The sequence below is a fragment of the Chiloscyllium punctatum genome, chromosome 2, assembly GCF_047496795.1.
Source record: "Chiloscyllium punctatum isolate Juve2018m chromosome 2, sChiPun1.3, whole genome shotgun sequence".
In the NCBI taxonomy this organism is placed as follows: Eukaryota; Metazoa; Chordata; class Chondrichthyes; order Orectolobiformes; family Hemiscylliidae; genus Chiloscyllium; species Chiloscyllium punctatum.
In genome coordinates, this window is record NC_092740.1 from 31,165,288 (window position 1) to 31,183,114 (window position 17,827).

The following is a 17,827-nucleotide window of genomic DNA, read 5'->3' on the forward strand; positions in this document are numbered from 1 at the left end:
TCAGCATGTGAGTCCATGCTGTGGTAATGTTCCTACCTCTAACCTAGGAGATCCTCGTTCAGGTCTCACCTGCTTCAGAAGTGTGCAATAACATTATGTTCCCTAAATGTTTATACAGATATAACCTAAAGAATTATGAATAGCTCTGTGTATTTAGAATGAGTTTACAATTTGTCCTATCAGCCCACACAGTGGACAGACTATTTGTACATATGCTGACCTTTTCTTCCTGTAAGTTACACACCTTCACTTTCCTGATAAAATCAAATGCCCTATAACACAGCTACAGCTAAGGACTACAGCTCTTCTCACCCTACGTCCTGTAAAGACTCTATCCCTTTCTCTCAGCTCCTTCACCTTCACTGCATTTGTTCCGATGAGGCCACTTTCCAAAGTGGTGCTCTTAATATGTGCTCCTTCTCCAACCGTGGCTTTCCACCGACAGTTGTTGACAGGGCTCTCGACAGCGTGCGATCCATCTCCCACACCACGACCCTCACCCCCTCCCTCCCCTCCCAGAACAAGGATCGGGTCCCTCTTGTTCTCACCTTTCACCCCACCTGCCTTCACATGCAAAGATAATCCTCCGCCATTTTCGCCAACTCCAACACGACGCCACCACTAAACACATCTTCCCTTCCCTCCCCCTGTCTGCATTTTGCAGAGATCGTTCCCTCTGGGACAATCTAGTCCACTCCTCCATCACACCTAACACCTCTCCCATCACACACGGCACCTTCCCATCACACCGAATACCTCTCCCATCACACACGGCACCTTCCCATCACACCGAACACTTCTCCCATCACACACGGCACCTTCCCATCACACCTAACACCTCTCCCATCACACACGGCACCTTCCCATCACACCTAACACCTCTCCCATCACACACGGCACCTTCCCATCACACCGAACACCTCTCCCATCACACATGGCACCTTCCCATGCAATCACAGAAGGTGCAACACCTGCCCCTTTACCTCTTCCATGCTCACCATCCAATGCCCCAAACACTCATTTCAGATTAAGCAGTGTTTCACTTGTACCTCTTTCAATTTGGTCTATTGCATTCATTGCTCCCAATGTGGTCTTCTCTATATCGGAGAGACAAAACGCCGACTGGGTGATCGCTTTGCTGAGCACCTTCAGTCTGTACGCAATCAGGTCCCGGACCATCCAGTGGCTTGCCACTTCAACACACAATCCTGCTCCCATGCCCACATGTCTGTCCTTGGCCTGGTGCAATGTTCCAGTGAAGCTAAACACAAACTGGAGGAACAGCATCTCCTCTTCCGACTAGGCACGTTACAGCCTGCCTGTCTCAACATTGAATTCAACAACTTCAGATGATTATCCCATCTCGACCTCTCTGTTTTCATTCTGCTCCGTAATTTTATTTTTTATATATATATATTTCTTTCACTGTTCTGTTCCTTTTATTTCTTCATTGTCTCTCTTTCTCTCGCTCCCCACTCTCTCATCACCTTTTTCCTCTCCTCTTCCTCACTTTGCTACCCTTCTCCCCTGTTTTCCATTTTGCCTCTGCTTCACCCATCCCCCATATATTTTGTCACATAGCACTGATTTCAGCTTTGGTCATTCACAGCTCCTAATCTCCCTATAATCTCTCTATGCACTGTCATTATCACCTCTTTATTGCTACCTTTGCTTCTGGAGCCATGACTCACCTTCTCTCAGCCTAGTATAAATACCTCCCTATTTCTCCTGTTTTTTTTTGTTTCCAAAAAAGATTAGATTAGATTATTTACAGTGTGGAAACAGGCCCTTCGGCCCAACAAGTCCACACCGCCCCGCCAAAGCGTAACCCACCCATACCCCTACATCTACATTTACCCCTTACCTAACATTATGGGCAATTTAGCATGGCCAATTCACCTGGCCTGCACATCTTTGGACTGTGGGAGGAAACCGGAGCACCCGGAGGAAACCCACGCAGACACGGGGCGAACGTGCAAACTCCACACAGTCAGTCGCCTGAGGCGGGAATTGAACCCGGGTCTCAGGCGCTGTGAGGCAGCAGTGCTAACCACTGTGCCACCGTGCCGCCCACTGTTTTTTTAGCTTTAACAAAGGGTCAGTTAGACTCGAAACGTCAGCTGTTTTCTCTCCTTACAGATGCTGCAAGACTTGCTGAGATTTTCCAGCATTTTCTCTTTTTTTGGTCCTACAACATATTCTTGGTGTAAGAATGATGAAGAGTTGTGAATTTAGTATGCAACTGGCGAACATTGGGTTTTTACCTTGACAGTATCTTTCTGGTCCTCCAATTCAAAAGGGAGCTTAGGAAACATCAAACTGGACATTCAAAGTTATGAAAAGTGTTATCATTTTTTTCTTAACATCATTGTGCACTTGCAACTTCTTTCATTGGGTTAAAAGAATGGTGTTGAGAGCAGAACACTATTCATCCATATTGTGGGCACAGCCATCCCAGGATTCTGAAGATGTACTAGCCACACGTATTATAACTAATTGAGCTCACGGTGTCTGTGTTTAGTGGGTTGATGTTTGGAGAATCAATGCTGACACTTCTAGTTGAATCCAAAGCCCAAATCGGGGTTGCTGTATAGAGTAGAGGTCTAAGGCATGAACCATTCACTCTGCACTAACCTCATCCAGCTCTTTGACAACTGTCTAAGACTGAACTAGACTGTTCGTAATCTCACAGTTCTTCGACCCAGTGATAAGCTTCTAGTTATTTACTAGAGATGCATAAGGTTGCCCAGTTTTAGCTCCACGATGTTGCTCAACTCTGACCCTGTCTCAAACTGTCCTCTGTCAAAACTCTCACCTTTGCCTTCCTTCCCTCTAGACTTGAGTGTTCCAGTGAACTCCCTTCACCGCACCATAAACGTAAGGTCATCAAAGTCTATGATGCCCATGTCTTAAATTGCTTCAAGCTCTTTTCCTGCATATTCATAGGCTCCTGGTTAGAAGACCATGGGATGTAGAAGCAGAAATAAGCCACTCAGAACATTCACAAGTCAGCACTTAAAATAAAGAGATGTATCACTCACAGTCCTAAGATCCTTCTTTGAGCAGAAACTATACAAATCAAGCCTGTTTTCTCTAGAATTTAAAAGGCTAAGGGGTGATCTAATGGAGGTCTTTGAGATATCAACTACAAAAGACAAGGTAGGTAAAGATAAACTACTTCACTGGTTTAGAACTAGGGGGCATACTGTTTGGGAGAGATGTTAGGAAGCATTTCTACACATAAAGGATGGTTGATAGATGGAACACTCTTCCATAAACAGTAGTAGATGCAGGATCAGTCCTTAATTTTAAAGCTGAGATGGCTACATTTTTGTTTGGCAGAAGTATTAATGGATATTGGCCAAAGGCAGATGTATGGGTTAGGCCACAGATCAGCCATGATCTCATTGAATTGTGGAACAGGCTTGAAGGGGTGAATGGCCCATTTCGGTTTCCTATATAACCGTTACTGGCATTATCCTTGTCTCAAAGTTGTGGGACCATTGTGGAACCTCAGTGAACACTCAACTACTGTTGGCTGCCAGTGGTTAGCTAAGAGCGTTGTGCAGGAAACATAGCCTAACCCTCAAATAACGACCCAAAATCACATGCATGATCTGAGTTCCTGATCTTACAGCTAGGCAAAAGTGAGGACTGGAGATGCTGGAAACCAGAGTTTAGATCAGAATGGTGCTGGAAAAGCACAGCAGGTCAGGCAGCATCCGAGGAGCAGGAAAATCGATGTTCCTAATGAAGGGCTTTTGCCTGAAACGTTGATTTCCCTGCTTCTCGGATGCTCCTGACCTGTTGTGCTTTTCTAGCATCACTCTGATCTAAACTCCTGATCTTGCAGCAGCAACTTAATAAAAGTTCAAAATAAAAAAGCACATGAGTGTCTGTGAAATGGCATTGGATGCCCTGAGATCGCAAAAGGCTTAACAGAAACGGAAGATTGTCTGAGATGGGTTTCTGGAGCCATTTGTACATGAACAATCTACAGATCAGGATTATTTTGGATTTAGTGTTGTGTAATGAGAAAGGGCTAATTATTAATATTGATGTTAGGGAGCTACTAGGAAATAGTGACCATAATATTTAGAATTTTGCATTAATTTTGAATGTAATATCATTAATTCTAAAACGAAAGTCTCAAACCAAAAAAAAGATAATTATGGTAATGTGACAAGTAAGTTGGCTACGATGAATTGGAAAAATGCACTAAAAAATTTGACAGTAGACAGATAATGGTTATTATTTATTGAAATACTTTACACCAGAATAGATACCTCTCAGGCATAAACACCCAAAGGGAAAAGGAAATATCTGTGGTCAAGGAAGGAACTTAAAAGATTGCATTAGATCAAAGGAATATAAGGATGTCAAGAAAAGTGTGAAGCTTGAGGATTGGGAACAATATAGTATCCAGCAAATGAGGATCACAAAACTGATTAAGGAAGGTCAAAGAGGATATGAATGCAAATCAAGTGGAACATAAAGTTTGTCTGCTAAACCTTCTTGAGATTTGTGAAATTTAAATGATTAGTCAAGATAAATGTGGACTCATTACAGGATAACAGAGAGTGGAGATTAAGAAAATGGCATAGAAACTTAACAGTTACATCATCCCTGTCTTCACAGAAGAGTATAAAGAAAATGTCTCAGAAATCCCAAGGTGTTCTACATTTATGTGAGGAACAAAAGGATGGCCAGAGCGAGGGTAGGGCCAGTCAGGGATAGTGGAGGGAACTTGTGCCTGGAATCAGAGGAATAAGGGAAGGTCCTGAATGGATACTTTGCTTCAGTATTCACTACTGAGAGGGACACTGTCGTTTTGTGAGGACAGCACGCAACAGGCTGATATGCTTGAACAGACTGATGTTAAGAAGGAGGATGTGCTGGAAATTTTTGAAAAACATGGGGATAGATAAGTCCCCTGGACCAGACAGGATATACTCAAGGTTACTATGGAGAGTTTGGGAAGAGATTGCTGAGCCTTTGGCGATGATCTTGGTGTCCTCACTTTCCACTGGAGTTGTACCAGATGATTGGAGGGTGGCAAATGTTCAAGAAAGGGAATAGGGATAACCCTTAGAATTACAGACCAGTCAGTCTTATGTCGGTGGTGGACAAATTATTGGGGAGGATTCTGAGAGACAGAATTTATGATTATTTGGAAAAGCATTGTTTAATTGGAGATTGTCAGCATTGCTTTGTGAGGGGCAGGTCATGCTTCAGAAGCCTTATTAAATTCTTTGAGGATGTGACAAAACACACGGAAGGTCGAGCAGTGGATGTGGTGTACATGGCCTTTAGCAAGGTGTTGATAAGGTTCCTTATGGTAAGCTCATTCAGAAAGTAAGGAAGAAAGTAAGGATATATGGAAATTTAGCTGTCTGGATTACGAATTGGCCGGCCCATAGAAGACAGAGGTTGGTATTAGATGGAAAGTAGCCTGGAACTCGATGACCAGTCGTGTTCCGCAGGGATCTGTTCTGGGACTTCTGCTCTTTGTGATTTTTATAAATGACTTTGATGAGGAAGTGGAAAGGTGGGTTAGTAAGTTTGCTGATGACACGAAGTTTGGTGGAGTGGTGAATGGTGTTGAGGACTGTTGCAACGGGACATTGACAGGATGTAGAGCTAGGCTGAGAAGTGGCAGATGGAGTTCAACCTGGAAAAGTGTTAGGTGATTCATTTTGGAAGGTCAAATTTGAATGCAGATTACAAGGTTAAAGGCAGGTATTTTGGTGTGGAGGAACAGAGGGATCTTGGGGTCCATGTCCATAGATCCCTCAAAGTTGCCACCCAAGTTGATAGGGTTGTTAAGAAGGCATATGGTGTGTTGGCTTTCTTTAGCAGCAGGATTGAGTTTAAGAGCTGTGAGGTTATGCTGCAGCTCTTTAAAGCCCTAGTTAGATCACACTTGGAATATTGTGTTCCGTTCTGGTCTTCTCATTATAGGAAGGATGAAGAAGCTTTAGAGAGAGTGCAGAGGAGATTTACCAGGATGCTGCCTGGACAGGAAGACATGTTTTATGAAGAAAGGTTGAGGGGGCTAGGGCTTTTCTCATTGGAGCAAAGAAGGATGAGAGGTGTACAAGATGATGAGATGAGAGGCATAGATAGGGTGGATAGCCAGAGATGTTTTCCCAGAGTGAAATGGCTATCATGCGGGGGCATAATTTTAAGGTGATTGGAGGAAGGTTTAGGAGAGATGTCAGAGGTTGTTTCTTTCCACTGAGAGTGGTAGGTGTGGGGAATGACACCTTAATCAGTTGACAAGAAAACTTGCTGAACATGTTAGAATGCAGTTTAATCTATTCATAAAGAATACTTTACTAAGAGCTGTGCATCCAGGCAGATTAATTTTCAATAGTTTATTGACGGTATTAAAGTATTTATCGATGTTTCACTTATAATGGTGGATTTGTTTAAACCATGGATCACTACAAGATCCAAACAAAATAATATAAATATCGACTACAGTTGGCTTCACTGCAGAAGTGTATTAAACTTATCATTGTATTGTTGCAATTGGCTGAATTGTTCTCATGTAGAAGAGAGTAATTGGGTTTGATTTCCTTCTCTAGTCTCTATGTATATATATATCCAGTGAGACCAGGTGTGATTTCAGGAATTTGGGAATATAAGTAAGCAGCTCCCAGTTCCCCCCACTTGACAACAGTAGTGAGACAGTGAGTGCCTTCAAGATAGGAAAGATGACCAGAAACAGAAGAGGGAAATAAATGCGAGCTGAAAGGACTGCGTATTGGTGTTCAATCAGATACAAAGAATCACCCTGACATCTCCCCGGTAAACATTTTCTAATGGCCCAACACCCCCACACCCCTGACTGTACAGTATACCACCCTCCCCACCACTGCTACATACCCCCACCCCCACTGCAGTGCCCTCTGTCCACAGCCACACATAGCAGCATGACAGAAAAGATGATTGTGAATAAGTATTCTTTTTGGAACTTTCACATAATACAAGAGTTTTATTACTTCAAAACTGCTAGTGTGTCAAGTGTGTATCACAATATAACATACATCCTGTTTGTACTGTGGGCTCCATCTGTTCTGAAAGTGTCTGATACCTTTGTTGTATTCTCCTTGTCAATATTATGTTGTCCCCACAGATATCAACAGTTGGCTCCTGATGTTTGGGTTCCAACTCCACAATGTCATTCCTGGTTTTCCTGTACCTAAGCAGGGCCTGGAAGAACCTTCATATGAACTTATAAAGAGTCAAGAATGGGACGATGAACCGGTAAGATTCATCAACACTTTCGGCCAGTGACAAAATATTGAAAAGCAAACAAACCTTTGCCATCTGAGGGCAGAGTTAATGTCATGGTGTTGATAGGGCAATAACTCAGCTGCTTAAGCAGACATACAGTCATCAGCATCTCCCCTATCTAAGATTTTGGGGTTCACTTTAAATTTAATTGTAAGACTTATATCAATTATAATTAGAAAATGACTTAGCATGAGCAAATGTGCATTTACTAGTTCTGATTAGTTACAAGAGCCATTTCATATAGAAACATGTTTTCACAATGTTTACAGAACTTATTAAGTTTATCAGAACAAATGCAGAAGAAATAATTTATAATAAGGGTTGTTGTTTTCATTCATCTACTTCAGGATGCCAGTTCATCCCATTAGTTGACTAGGTACTTGTCTCTTATCTTATCCTATCTGATATAAGTTCCATCCTGTTTTCATTCTTCCTTCCTTGCCTATCAAACCACGAAGAATCACCACTTCTTAATCGTAGTCACTCCTTGAAGATAGTTTTTAATCAACCTGTTCAAAGATGTTATTGCACATCCTTGGAGCAGATTGAGTTTGAACACAGGTCACCTGGCTAGAGATAGAGGCATTACCACTGTTTCCACAAAAACACTCAAGAGGCACCTTAGCATTCTCATACATGAACAGCCCATGGCCACTCTTGGATTGGCTAGATAATGTCTGCCCAACTCCCGCCTGGTTTCTTTAAAAATAATTGTCATCTTAATGAATCAATTCCTGCTCTCTCCTGTTCATTCTTTGATGTGCCAATCGCTTTGTAATCACCTTTTTCCCTCTTAGCTTACCAATTCCCCAGATCTTTAACAAGCCAAGGTGGCATCAGTGAGCAATTTATGTGTCTTGTTAGAGTCTACCTCCCAGTAATTAACAATCATTCCAAATGTCACGATTTCTTCTAAAATCGATCAATAGCCTTGAACTAAAAGGACCCTATGTGACTCCACAATAACAGTTATTATCTAAAAAACTATAGTTTCCAAAGGCAATATGGGCTTCTTTTTTTCTCCAACACCTTGAAGTTACAAAACTAAACCATTTTTAAGCATAGCTATGTATCTGGGTGAAAAACCTTTTAGTCAAAGCATTCCCACATATATAAGTGTAAGTTTACATTAGTTTGAAACATAAAACTATAGACCCTTGACAATTAACTGCACTCAAACAGAATGCATTTTAATTCCTCGCTTGCTTAACCATTAATAATTGAAAAATAACACAAACCTATTGTGAAATGGTGCTAGTTATTGACTATCAAGAAGAAACAACTTCAAGTACTGGTATAAAGGTATTTTGTGGAAAAAACAAAGGCTTAATTAGATATGACAAACCTCTTTTTTTGCTTCTGAGGTTAGACGCTGGATCTTTATCATTTCTCCCTCCCACAATGAGAGAGTTTGCACAATGAAACCTGCCTCACTATTGACCTAGATTTACCTGCCGTTATCCCAGTTTCACAGTCGGCTAGGTACACATGGTGGATTTCAATCCCATCCTGTTAATTCAGATCAGCCCTAAACTCAACACACACACACACACACACGCACGCACGCAAACAGTTGATGTGCTACTCTAAGCCTGTGGAATCTTTGCAGTAGTCATTGAGGAATTGTTTCCTTAACATTGCAGATTATTGTCCTTGATGGTCAGAGGTAAACTGCTGATACTTCATGTTGTGAAAGATTTATCTCATGAGCAAAACTAAATTAGTTGCAGGCACGTTGTTTAATAGTTTGAAACTACCATAATTTGTCTTTCATTTAATTAAATAATACAGCACTGCAACTGACAAAACAGATGTTAAATTGTTTTAATTGATCTTTTATAAAGCATGCCGCCTATTTAGAAAGGATTTTATCTGCCGCTATTTTCCACTGGTTGATTGATTTATTGATCGTAATATTGTTTGCAGATGGAAACTAGGGCTTCTTGTCGTGTCTCTGCCTTTTATCATTCCTCTCAAAATGAAATGTTTAATGGAAGTAAAGAATTCCACAGACTTACTGAGAGAAGAAATTCTTCCTCATCTCTGTCCTAACTGGGTGACCCTTTGCTCTGAGTTTATGCCCTCTGGTCCTAGACTCTCCCAGTATGGGAGGAAATAACATCTCTGTATGCACCCTGGAAAGCCTGCTAAGAATCTTATATTCTCTGAAACACAAATGTGTACAGGCCCAGCCTGCTCAATCGCTCCTCATAAGAAAATCCACTCCAGACCCAGGATCAACCTGGTGAAGTTTCTCTGGAATGCCTCCGATGTCAAGGACCTAAAGCTGTCCACAGTATTCCAGCTGTGATCCAATTAGTGCCTTGTGTAGTTTTCTTTTATTTGTTCCATTGCCTTTGAAATGAAGCCCAACATTATTTGCTGAACTTGGATGCTACCTTTTATGATTCTTGCCCAATGGTCCCCTAAATCCCTCTGTACTGTTTCTCCTTTAAATAATATTCAGTTCACCTATTCTGTCTAACAAAGTGCATAACCTCACGTTTCCCCTCATTAAATTCGATCTGCCAAGTTTTTGTTCACTCATTGAATGTGTCCCCGTGCAGACTATCCAAGTCATCTCCACCACTTGCCGCCCCAATTACTTTTGTGTCATCTGCAAACTGGGCAATAGTACAGTAATTTCCCTTAGCTAAGTCATTAATATATATTGTAAAGAATTGTGGCACTGATCTCCGTGGCCCTCCCTTCATTACACATTGCTATTACTGAAAATGTTCCACTTATCTGTCTTCTATTAATTGGACAATCCTCAATCCATGCAAATATTCTACCCTCTGTACCATGGACTCTTAATTTGTTAAGTAAGACTTTATGTGCAGTGCCTGACCGATTGCCTTTTAGAAATTGTATACATTACATCTGCTGCAACCAATCTTCTTAATTTAAATCTTCAGTCCCAGATTTTGTTAAATCTGCACCACAACCCCTATAAGACCATTGCATCCTTCCTCAGGTGAAATATTTAGAACTGAACTCATTACTCTAGAGTAGGGCTTCAGACAACTGTCGCACAATTTTGTATTTGAATAACGGCCATCCACCCATTAGCCTTTTACATTATCTACTGTACCTGTCCTTCAGTTCTTTGTAATGTTGATACATGGTGCCCTCATCTTTCTTCTGCTCCAAATTGCTGGCTTCTCAGTGTTCAGAAAATATTCTGATCTATCCTTCTTAAGTCCAAATGGGATGACCTCAAATCTCCCCATTGATTTACATTTACACATGGTATTGATGTTACTTTAGAGCTGTATTTGTGTTTGGAGATACATCTTGGCATTATACTTTCCTCATACATTAAATAGGAAAAACAATGTTTTACAAAAAGGTAGTTTATCTATTGTGTTTTGTTTCAGTGTGCAAAAGGATTTTATCTGCACTCAAAACTAATACTTGAAATTTTTTTTTGTACTTGTTTCTAGTTTTTTTCTGGAGTACAGCAAACCATAGCAAGACAAGCAAAGGCTTTCATAGGCCTGGGGAAAATGCCAGAAATTCAGACAGGCAAACACCAAGCCAGTGGACAGAAGCCATGGCTCTGGTTTGGAACGGTCAAGTCTCTGGTTGGCAAGGGGGTCATGCTTGCATTGAATCAAGGAAAAGTGACAACCAATGTGCTCAACATTGCAAACGAAGACTGCATTAAAGTTGCGGCCGTGCTAAATGGAGCATACTACTTGGACAACTTGCATTATACAATCGAGGGCAAGGACACTCACTACTTCATCAAAACTGCTTCACCTGAAAGTGACCTTGGCACTCTGCGGCTGACCAGCGGACGCAAGGCATTAGAGAATGGCATCAACATCACTGTTTCCCAGTCCACGGCTGTGGTGAGTGGCAGGACTCGAAGGTTTGCCGATGTCGAAATACAGTACAGTGCTTTGTCCCTCCACGTTCGCTACGGGACGACCCTGGATGAGGAGAAGGTTCGGATACTGGAACAGGCCAGGCAGAGAGCACTGGTGAGTGCTTGGACCAGAGAACAGCAGAGAGTGAGAGATGGCGAGGAAGGAATCAGATTATGGACAGAAGGAGAGAAGCGACAGCTGCTGAGTGCTGCCAAGGTGCAAGGATATGATGGGTACTATGTACTCTCTGTGGAGCAATATCCAGAGCTAGCAGACAGTGCAAACAATATTCAGTTCTTAAGACAGAACGAAATAGGAAAGAGGTAACACACAGGCTAGTTGGTGGCTGCCAAAGAGATAAACTTAACACTGTCTTCTTTTTCTGGGAGAACAGAATATTAGTTTTGCTGCCCTTTGTTAACACATGGTTAACTGAGGAAACTGAAATGTAACTGAACCTTGAGATAGACTTCTGTCCAGATCTATTTGTAGCACATGTTCTTTCCTAGAGCTGTTGAACTTGGTGGAACTCTTTTCTTTTCCTACTCGGCTGGAGCCTACAAAGGTGGAGCAACGTGGTTCCTACAAACAGAAACTTCAAATCACCCTTGATAAACAGGATTGTCAACTGCTTCAAAAATTAATTGTTTACAGTTGATTGACACTACACTCAGACACAAGGTTGGACTAACATGTAAAAAGGAAAGCTTAACTGTTTTGTACTTGGCCAAATCTGTTGACTGTTTTCTGTTGTTTAAGAAACACTGTAATAAGCATTAGAATCAGTGTCCGGATACAGGAACTGTGTATTATGACATGAGTAATCTTTGCTTACCAGAAATAGTCTTACTCTTTCTTCACAGTAAATGCTGTAAACACATTGGACCTGTGGCACAGAACAAATTCAACAGTTTCATCACTGTATTGTGGAGTGGAGGGCCTCCTCCTGTTTTCAACTGTGCTGCTTTATACAATGACAATTTGTGCAAAGTAGTGTTGACTCTGACAACAAGAGACAGTTGCTCTTCTTAATTTTTGCAATGCCATGGGATTTGCCTTGGGAAGTTACACAAATGTACAAGATCACCCTCACAGCAAAGCAAAGGAAATTTTTTTTTTCTTTTTTGTAAAGTGTGTGAGACCAGTACCTTATGGAGTTTTTATATGAATTCCAATTTACTGTTCATCAGATACTAGTCTCAAAAGATGTTAATTTATGTAAAGTGTTTCAAAGAAGTTTATACTTGAAAATAAAATCTTTAAAATACAGTGGCTGTCTTGCAAGCTGATTTTTAATTAGATGGAAGGGGGGGGGAAATGAGATTTTCCAAGGTCATCTTTTGCGCTATTCTTGAAAGTTCATTATTCACTTGTAAACCTGCCTTGAGGAGTATTTTCATCCATTCTTGAGGTTAAGTTGACTTGAGTTTTGAACGAGAAAAAGGAATTTGATTTAATGCAGAACTTTAATGAGAGACTGGAGCAAAACAATTGCAGCAAATTGTTCTCAACATATGCAAGGAAACTGCAAATCTATATATATATATATATTGACCACAATGATTCAGCTATTATTTCATGCCAACTTACCTGGATAAGTATGCTTCACTGTTGATAGTGGTGGACCTTTTAGTGGTGCAAGCTCCTGTTTGTCCCCTCATGTTTGTATAAAATCTTCTCTGGCCAATCTTTATGAAAAAAGAGCAAGAATCCCTCCCTCTGGCTGTTTGGCAAATATTTGGGGCATATGGTTTTGAGGAAATGTGAGGAAAACCATTTTCTTTCTGAGGATGGTGGGACTCTGAAACTCACTAGTTGTCAGGCTGGTAGAGGCAGAAACCTTTGTAACATGTCAGAATTACATCAAAGTTGGTTTTATTTGGCATATTATGAACTGGCACTCTCAATAAATCGACAAAAATTATATACCTGTGAAATAACTGTACAGAACCTGGTATTCCGTCATTAAGTTAACCTTTATTTAAACATGCACAGTCCACGAGTTCTGACCAGCCAGCTCAGAGCCAGTCCCGAGGATGAGGAGACTCTCTGAATCCCTTGTTTTTTTTTATATATATTTTTTTCTTTTTTCTTCTTTTTTTTAAAATACCCGAGTGGCCAGTGACAAGCAGTGCCCTTCACAAAAGGGCAATACTGTGTGATCACACTCCTGTTTTTTTTTATCTCCTATTTATTTTCTATTAACCCCCACACTGCCGCCTAACTGCGGTAGTGCTTATTTTTTTCCCCAGCACCCATGGTGTGTGTGTGCAGGTGTGAGACACAGTGAGAGACACAAGGTGCATGAATCTTTATTCAATTTCCACCACCAGGAAAACAGGAAAACACCCGAGTGGCCAGTGACAAGCACTGCCCTTCACATCAAAGGGCGTTGCTGTGTGATCAAAACAGTGAAGGGGAGGGTAGGGACTAAATCAAAATAGAGTTGGAGGGGGAAATAATGCACTCCACCCCCTGCGATGCCCACCTCTCCCTGAACAACTCCAGGGTGTTGGTGGACACCCGTGCTCCTTCTCCAAGGACACCCGGAATCCCTTGTTTATAGCTGTTAGCAAGGGGTCCCTGGTTGGCCCAGGTTAACAGCCCCATTCAAGGAACTCATAGTCAATGAGATCCACTTGGCCCTCATTCCAACCTGAAGTATCAAAAGTTTTCATATTATCACGATCTCAGTGATGTCTGAGTAGTCAACTGAAGGTGCGAACAAAAAGGCTGTCTGCTGGTAAGTTCCATTTAAGGCAAAGTTATATTGTTATTTAAGTGAATTATGCTGCAATTAAGATGTAACAGCAATGCGTCTAACCCCTGAATTATGTTTCTATTACTTAGTGTGTTTTTACATTAATTATGTGGACCTCTTGATAAACCAGCTCACTCCTGGTCCCATAGGTGCCAGTTAATAAAAGTTGTTGTATTTTGTTGTGCATTTGCAATGTCAAGGCACACATGGCCCTGGCAGTGAAATGAGAATAAAATAGTTAGATGGATGTATTTGACAGGCATGGATACAATGGGCTGAAGGGCCTTTGCTCTCCCCTGTATTTGGGACCTTGCTGTGCAAAACGTTGCAGGGCTGGCTACATTACAACATTGGTTGCAAAGGGAAATCCTTTGAGGGTTGTGAGAAGAACCATATTTTATTGACAACATCGAACAGTACAGCATGGGAAGAGGCCCTTCGGCCCACCATGTCTGCTCTAACCGTGCTGCCTTTCTAAACTAATGCCATCTGCCTGCACATGCTCCATCTATTCCCTGCCTGCTCATGTGTCTGTCTAAATGCCTTTGAAACATTGCTGTTGTCTCTACTTCTACCACCTCCCCAGGCAGTGCAAGGCATCTACCACTCTCTGTGAAAAAAGAACTTGCCTTGCGCATCTCCTTGAGTTTCCCCTCTCACCTTATACCTAGGCCCCCTAGTGTTAATATTTCCACCCTGCGATAATGCCTCTGACTATCCACTCTATCCATGCCTCTTATACTTGTATGAGGTTGTCTCTTCAGCCTCCAATGCTATAGAATAAACAATTTAAGTTTGCCTAACCTCTGCTTATAGCTAACGCACTCCAATCCAGGCAAACTCCCAAGAAACCTCTTTTGCATCCTCTCCGAAGCCTCAACATCCTTCTTACAGCGTGGTCACCAGTGCTGCACATAATAATCAAAACGTGCCCGAACTAAAGTTTTATACAGTTGCAAATCATTTGCCAATTTCTTTACTCAGTGCCCCGACCAATGAAGGTAGGCATGCCACATGCCTTCTTAATCACCTTCTCTCCTTGTTGCCAGTTTTCAGGAGCTACGGACGTGCATCTCTCAAGATATTTTACTGCAGAGAGAGTCTTCATAAAACCCAAATAACTTGCAATCATTTTAATACATCAATGGCCAATAAAGCACATGGCAGATGAAAAAGGATTGAATATCTGATCCCCACACATATAAATTATCCTAAATATTTTTCCTCTGAACTATTACCAAAAAGCTTGCTTAGTATTGTATAATTGACCACTGTGTACCAGTGACTGCTACATAAGAAAGTTCATCATTGTGTTCTGTTTAAAAAAAAGAGCAAGAAGGATGTATTTACTGATATAAAGCAGAGTTAGTACCACCAAATACAAGATCCAATGGCACAACAAACTAGACCATGTGGTAGCTGTTTTCAAATTGGACATCCTTGGTTTATAGACAAAAAGGGTTTTGCAATGGAGTTCCACCATCCCCTGAGAAGTGACCAGAATGCCTGCAAAACAGCACCAGATATTGATTTATATAGTCTGGAAACAGTTAAAAAAAAATTGAAAAATGTTTCCACTGTTGCCACGGTTTGGTGCCATTTTGAAAAGTTTTAAGAACAAGAAAAAAATAGAAGGGTAGAGCTGAAATTGAGTCCTTCAATCCTGAGCCAGCTCATTATTAATGACATCTAAGCTACCATCCCTCCTCCAGCGCCTCACCATCACTTACACTGAACCCAACTAACATTGAAGTCGCCACTCCTCAGGCGCCATCTTTCACTGCTGGGTCAATTCTCCTCCATCACCACCCACATTGTACCTGCCAACGTCAGAGTCACATCTCTCGCCGCTGGGACAATCTCGTCAATGTTGTCACAATGCCCTTCCATCACCACTGCCACCTGCGCCGGACCCAACCAATGACAAAGTCACCAATCCTCCTGTGCCATCTTACCTTGCCATTGCCAATGTAGCAGCGGCTCATTCCAATGCCAGATCCTGTGCACTCTCCGGCAAAGTAAACAAGAGCCCACTCACTGCCACCACAAGGTCCATGCTGGGCACACACGTTCCACACTGGGATTCATCACTGCCATCTATGGTAGTAAAGGGAAGTAAGAATAAAGTAAAGAAAAAATGCAAGAGAAAACAAAAGAAAAGAAAGACGATTGGAGCAAATGAGCCCCAGCACAGGATCCCACCTGCCATCTCAATGAATCTTTAAGATTGGAAAAGATCTGAATATGCTTGATCCCAGTTGCGTCCAGTCCTGACCTTGAGGTGACATCCAGAGTGTCTAGGTGGTGACTAAATTTTTTTGTCATATCTACAAGATCCACAGTGAATCCATCAATGTCACTGTCCCATAATGAATTGCAAATAAACAAATCCCTGCCTCTAAACTGCCTCAACATCCTTCTCTAATCCCTATCAAGTCTGCACCAACTCTCCAAAGATCATCCCACCCAGACCCAGCCTCCCCCTACGCTATAAGTGCACATCTACCATAGCTAACCTGCACACTACAGGGCAATTTCCCATGACCAATCCATCTCATTTATGCATCTTTAGACTGTAAGAGGAAACCCACATGGATACAAAGAGAACATGCAAACTCCACACAGTCACCCAAAGCTGGAATTTAACCTGGGTCCCTGGTGCTGTTAGCCACTGTGCCACCCCTCATTGCTACTTTTCCTCTCTGTGTACTCTATGAATGACAGAAGAGACCTCGAATAGTTCTTCCTTCTTAATCTGTGAATTTTTGAGGAGTAAATATAAATTTGCGTAGTCATGTTTGTGAGGTAGTTAATTTAAGCCCTTTTTGGTCTGCATTAAAAATTCTGTAACATTTCTTTCATTTCCCAGGGAGAATATTAGCCATTGTTCCAACTGTTTTATGCTCCTATTAGGAAGTTTATTTTTAAAACATTGGCGTAAGAGCATATATCCACTTCACTATGTGGCCCCAAGTAATTGGATGGCCTTTCAACATGCACTGCTTGGGTCTGATCCATGAAATACGGTGCACTGAGTGAGGAACCAGCAGATAAAAATATTTACCTCAAGAGTCGCAACTTTGCTAGAAAGGAAATTATGGCATAATATTTAGAATTTCCAATGAACCAGTTGATAGAATAATGTGTTCTACTGCCTGAGTTGGTATCTATCCTCCATAGGCGGTAGTCTTAATCCTGTGACTAGCTCAGTTTCTCAGTCCCCTTATGGGGTTAGTTAGCTCACTCGACAGACATAGAGTGATGCTCACAGCATGGATTCAATTCCTGCCCAGGCTGTGGCACTTATGAAGGGCTCTCATTCCCAGCCTCCCTCCTCACCTGAGGTGTGGTGACCCTCAGGTTAAACTACTGCCAGTCATTGCTGTCCCTATGGTCTGGTAAGATGGTAGGAGCCTTTTCCTTTCCTCATCTGATCAAGTTTTGACCTGATTTCTACTTCAATCATCCACAATGGTGATGTATTGCACATCCTTGCAACCTTCTGTGTAAAAATGATACTTATGTTTTCTGTTCTAAACTTTTCTGTATTGAATTTTTTTTAGATTAGATCACCTACAGTATGGAAACAGGCCCTTTGGCCCAACAAGTCCACACCGACCCTCCAAAGAGTAACCAAACCAGACCCATTCCCCTGCCCTCTATTTACCCCTGACTAATGCACCTAACACTATGGGCAATTTAGCATGGCCAATTCACCTGACCTGCACATCTTTGGACTGTAGGACGAAACCGGAGCACCCGGAGGAAACCCACACAGACACGGGGAGAATGTACAAACTTCACACAGACAGGAGGCTGGAATCGAACCCAGGTCCCTGGCGCTGTGAGGCAGCAGTGTTAACCATTGAGTCACCACGCCACCCCTTAT

At 41.8% G+C, this 17,827-nt stretch overlaps 1 protein-coding gene across 20 annotated transcripts in view; it reads left to right on the forward strand.

Moving 5' to 3' along the window:
• LOC140495521 (teneurin-3) overlaps nucleotides 1-12,446 on the forward strand; it is a 2,480,372-nt gene extending 2,467,926 nt beyond the window's left edge. For all 20 annotated transcript variants that reach the window (XM_072594601.1, XM_072594600.1, XM_072594605.1 and 17 more), the window contains 2 exons: nucleotides 7,142-7,272; nucleotides 10,749-12,446. In XM_072594601.1, the coding sequence (XP_072450702.1) occupies nucleotides 7,142-7,272; nucleotides 10,749-11,504 (887 nt within the window). In that variant the 3' untranslated portion in view covers nucleotides 11,505-12,446. The remainder of the gene's footprint in view (nucleotides 1-7,141; nucleotides 7,273-10,748) is intronic.
• The last annotated feature ends 5,381 nt before the right edge of the window (nucleotides 12,447-17,827 follow it).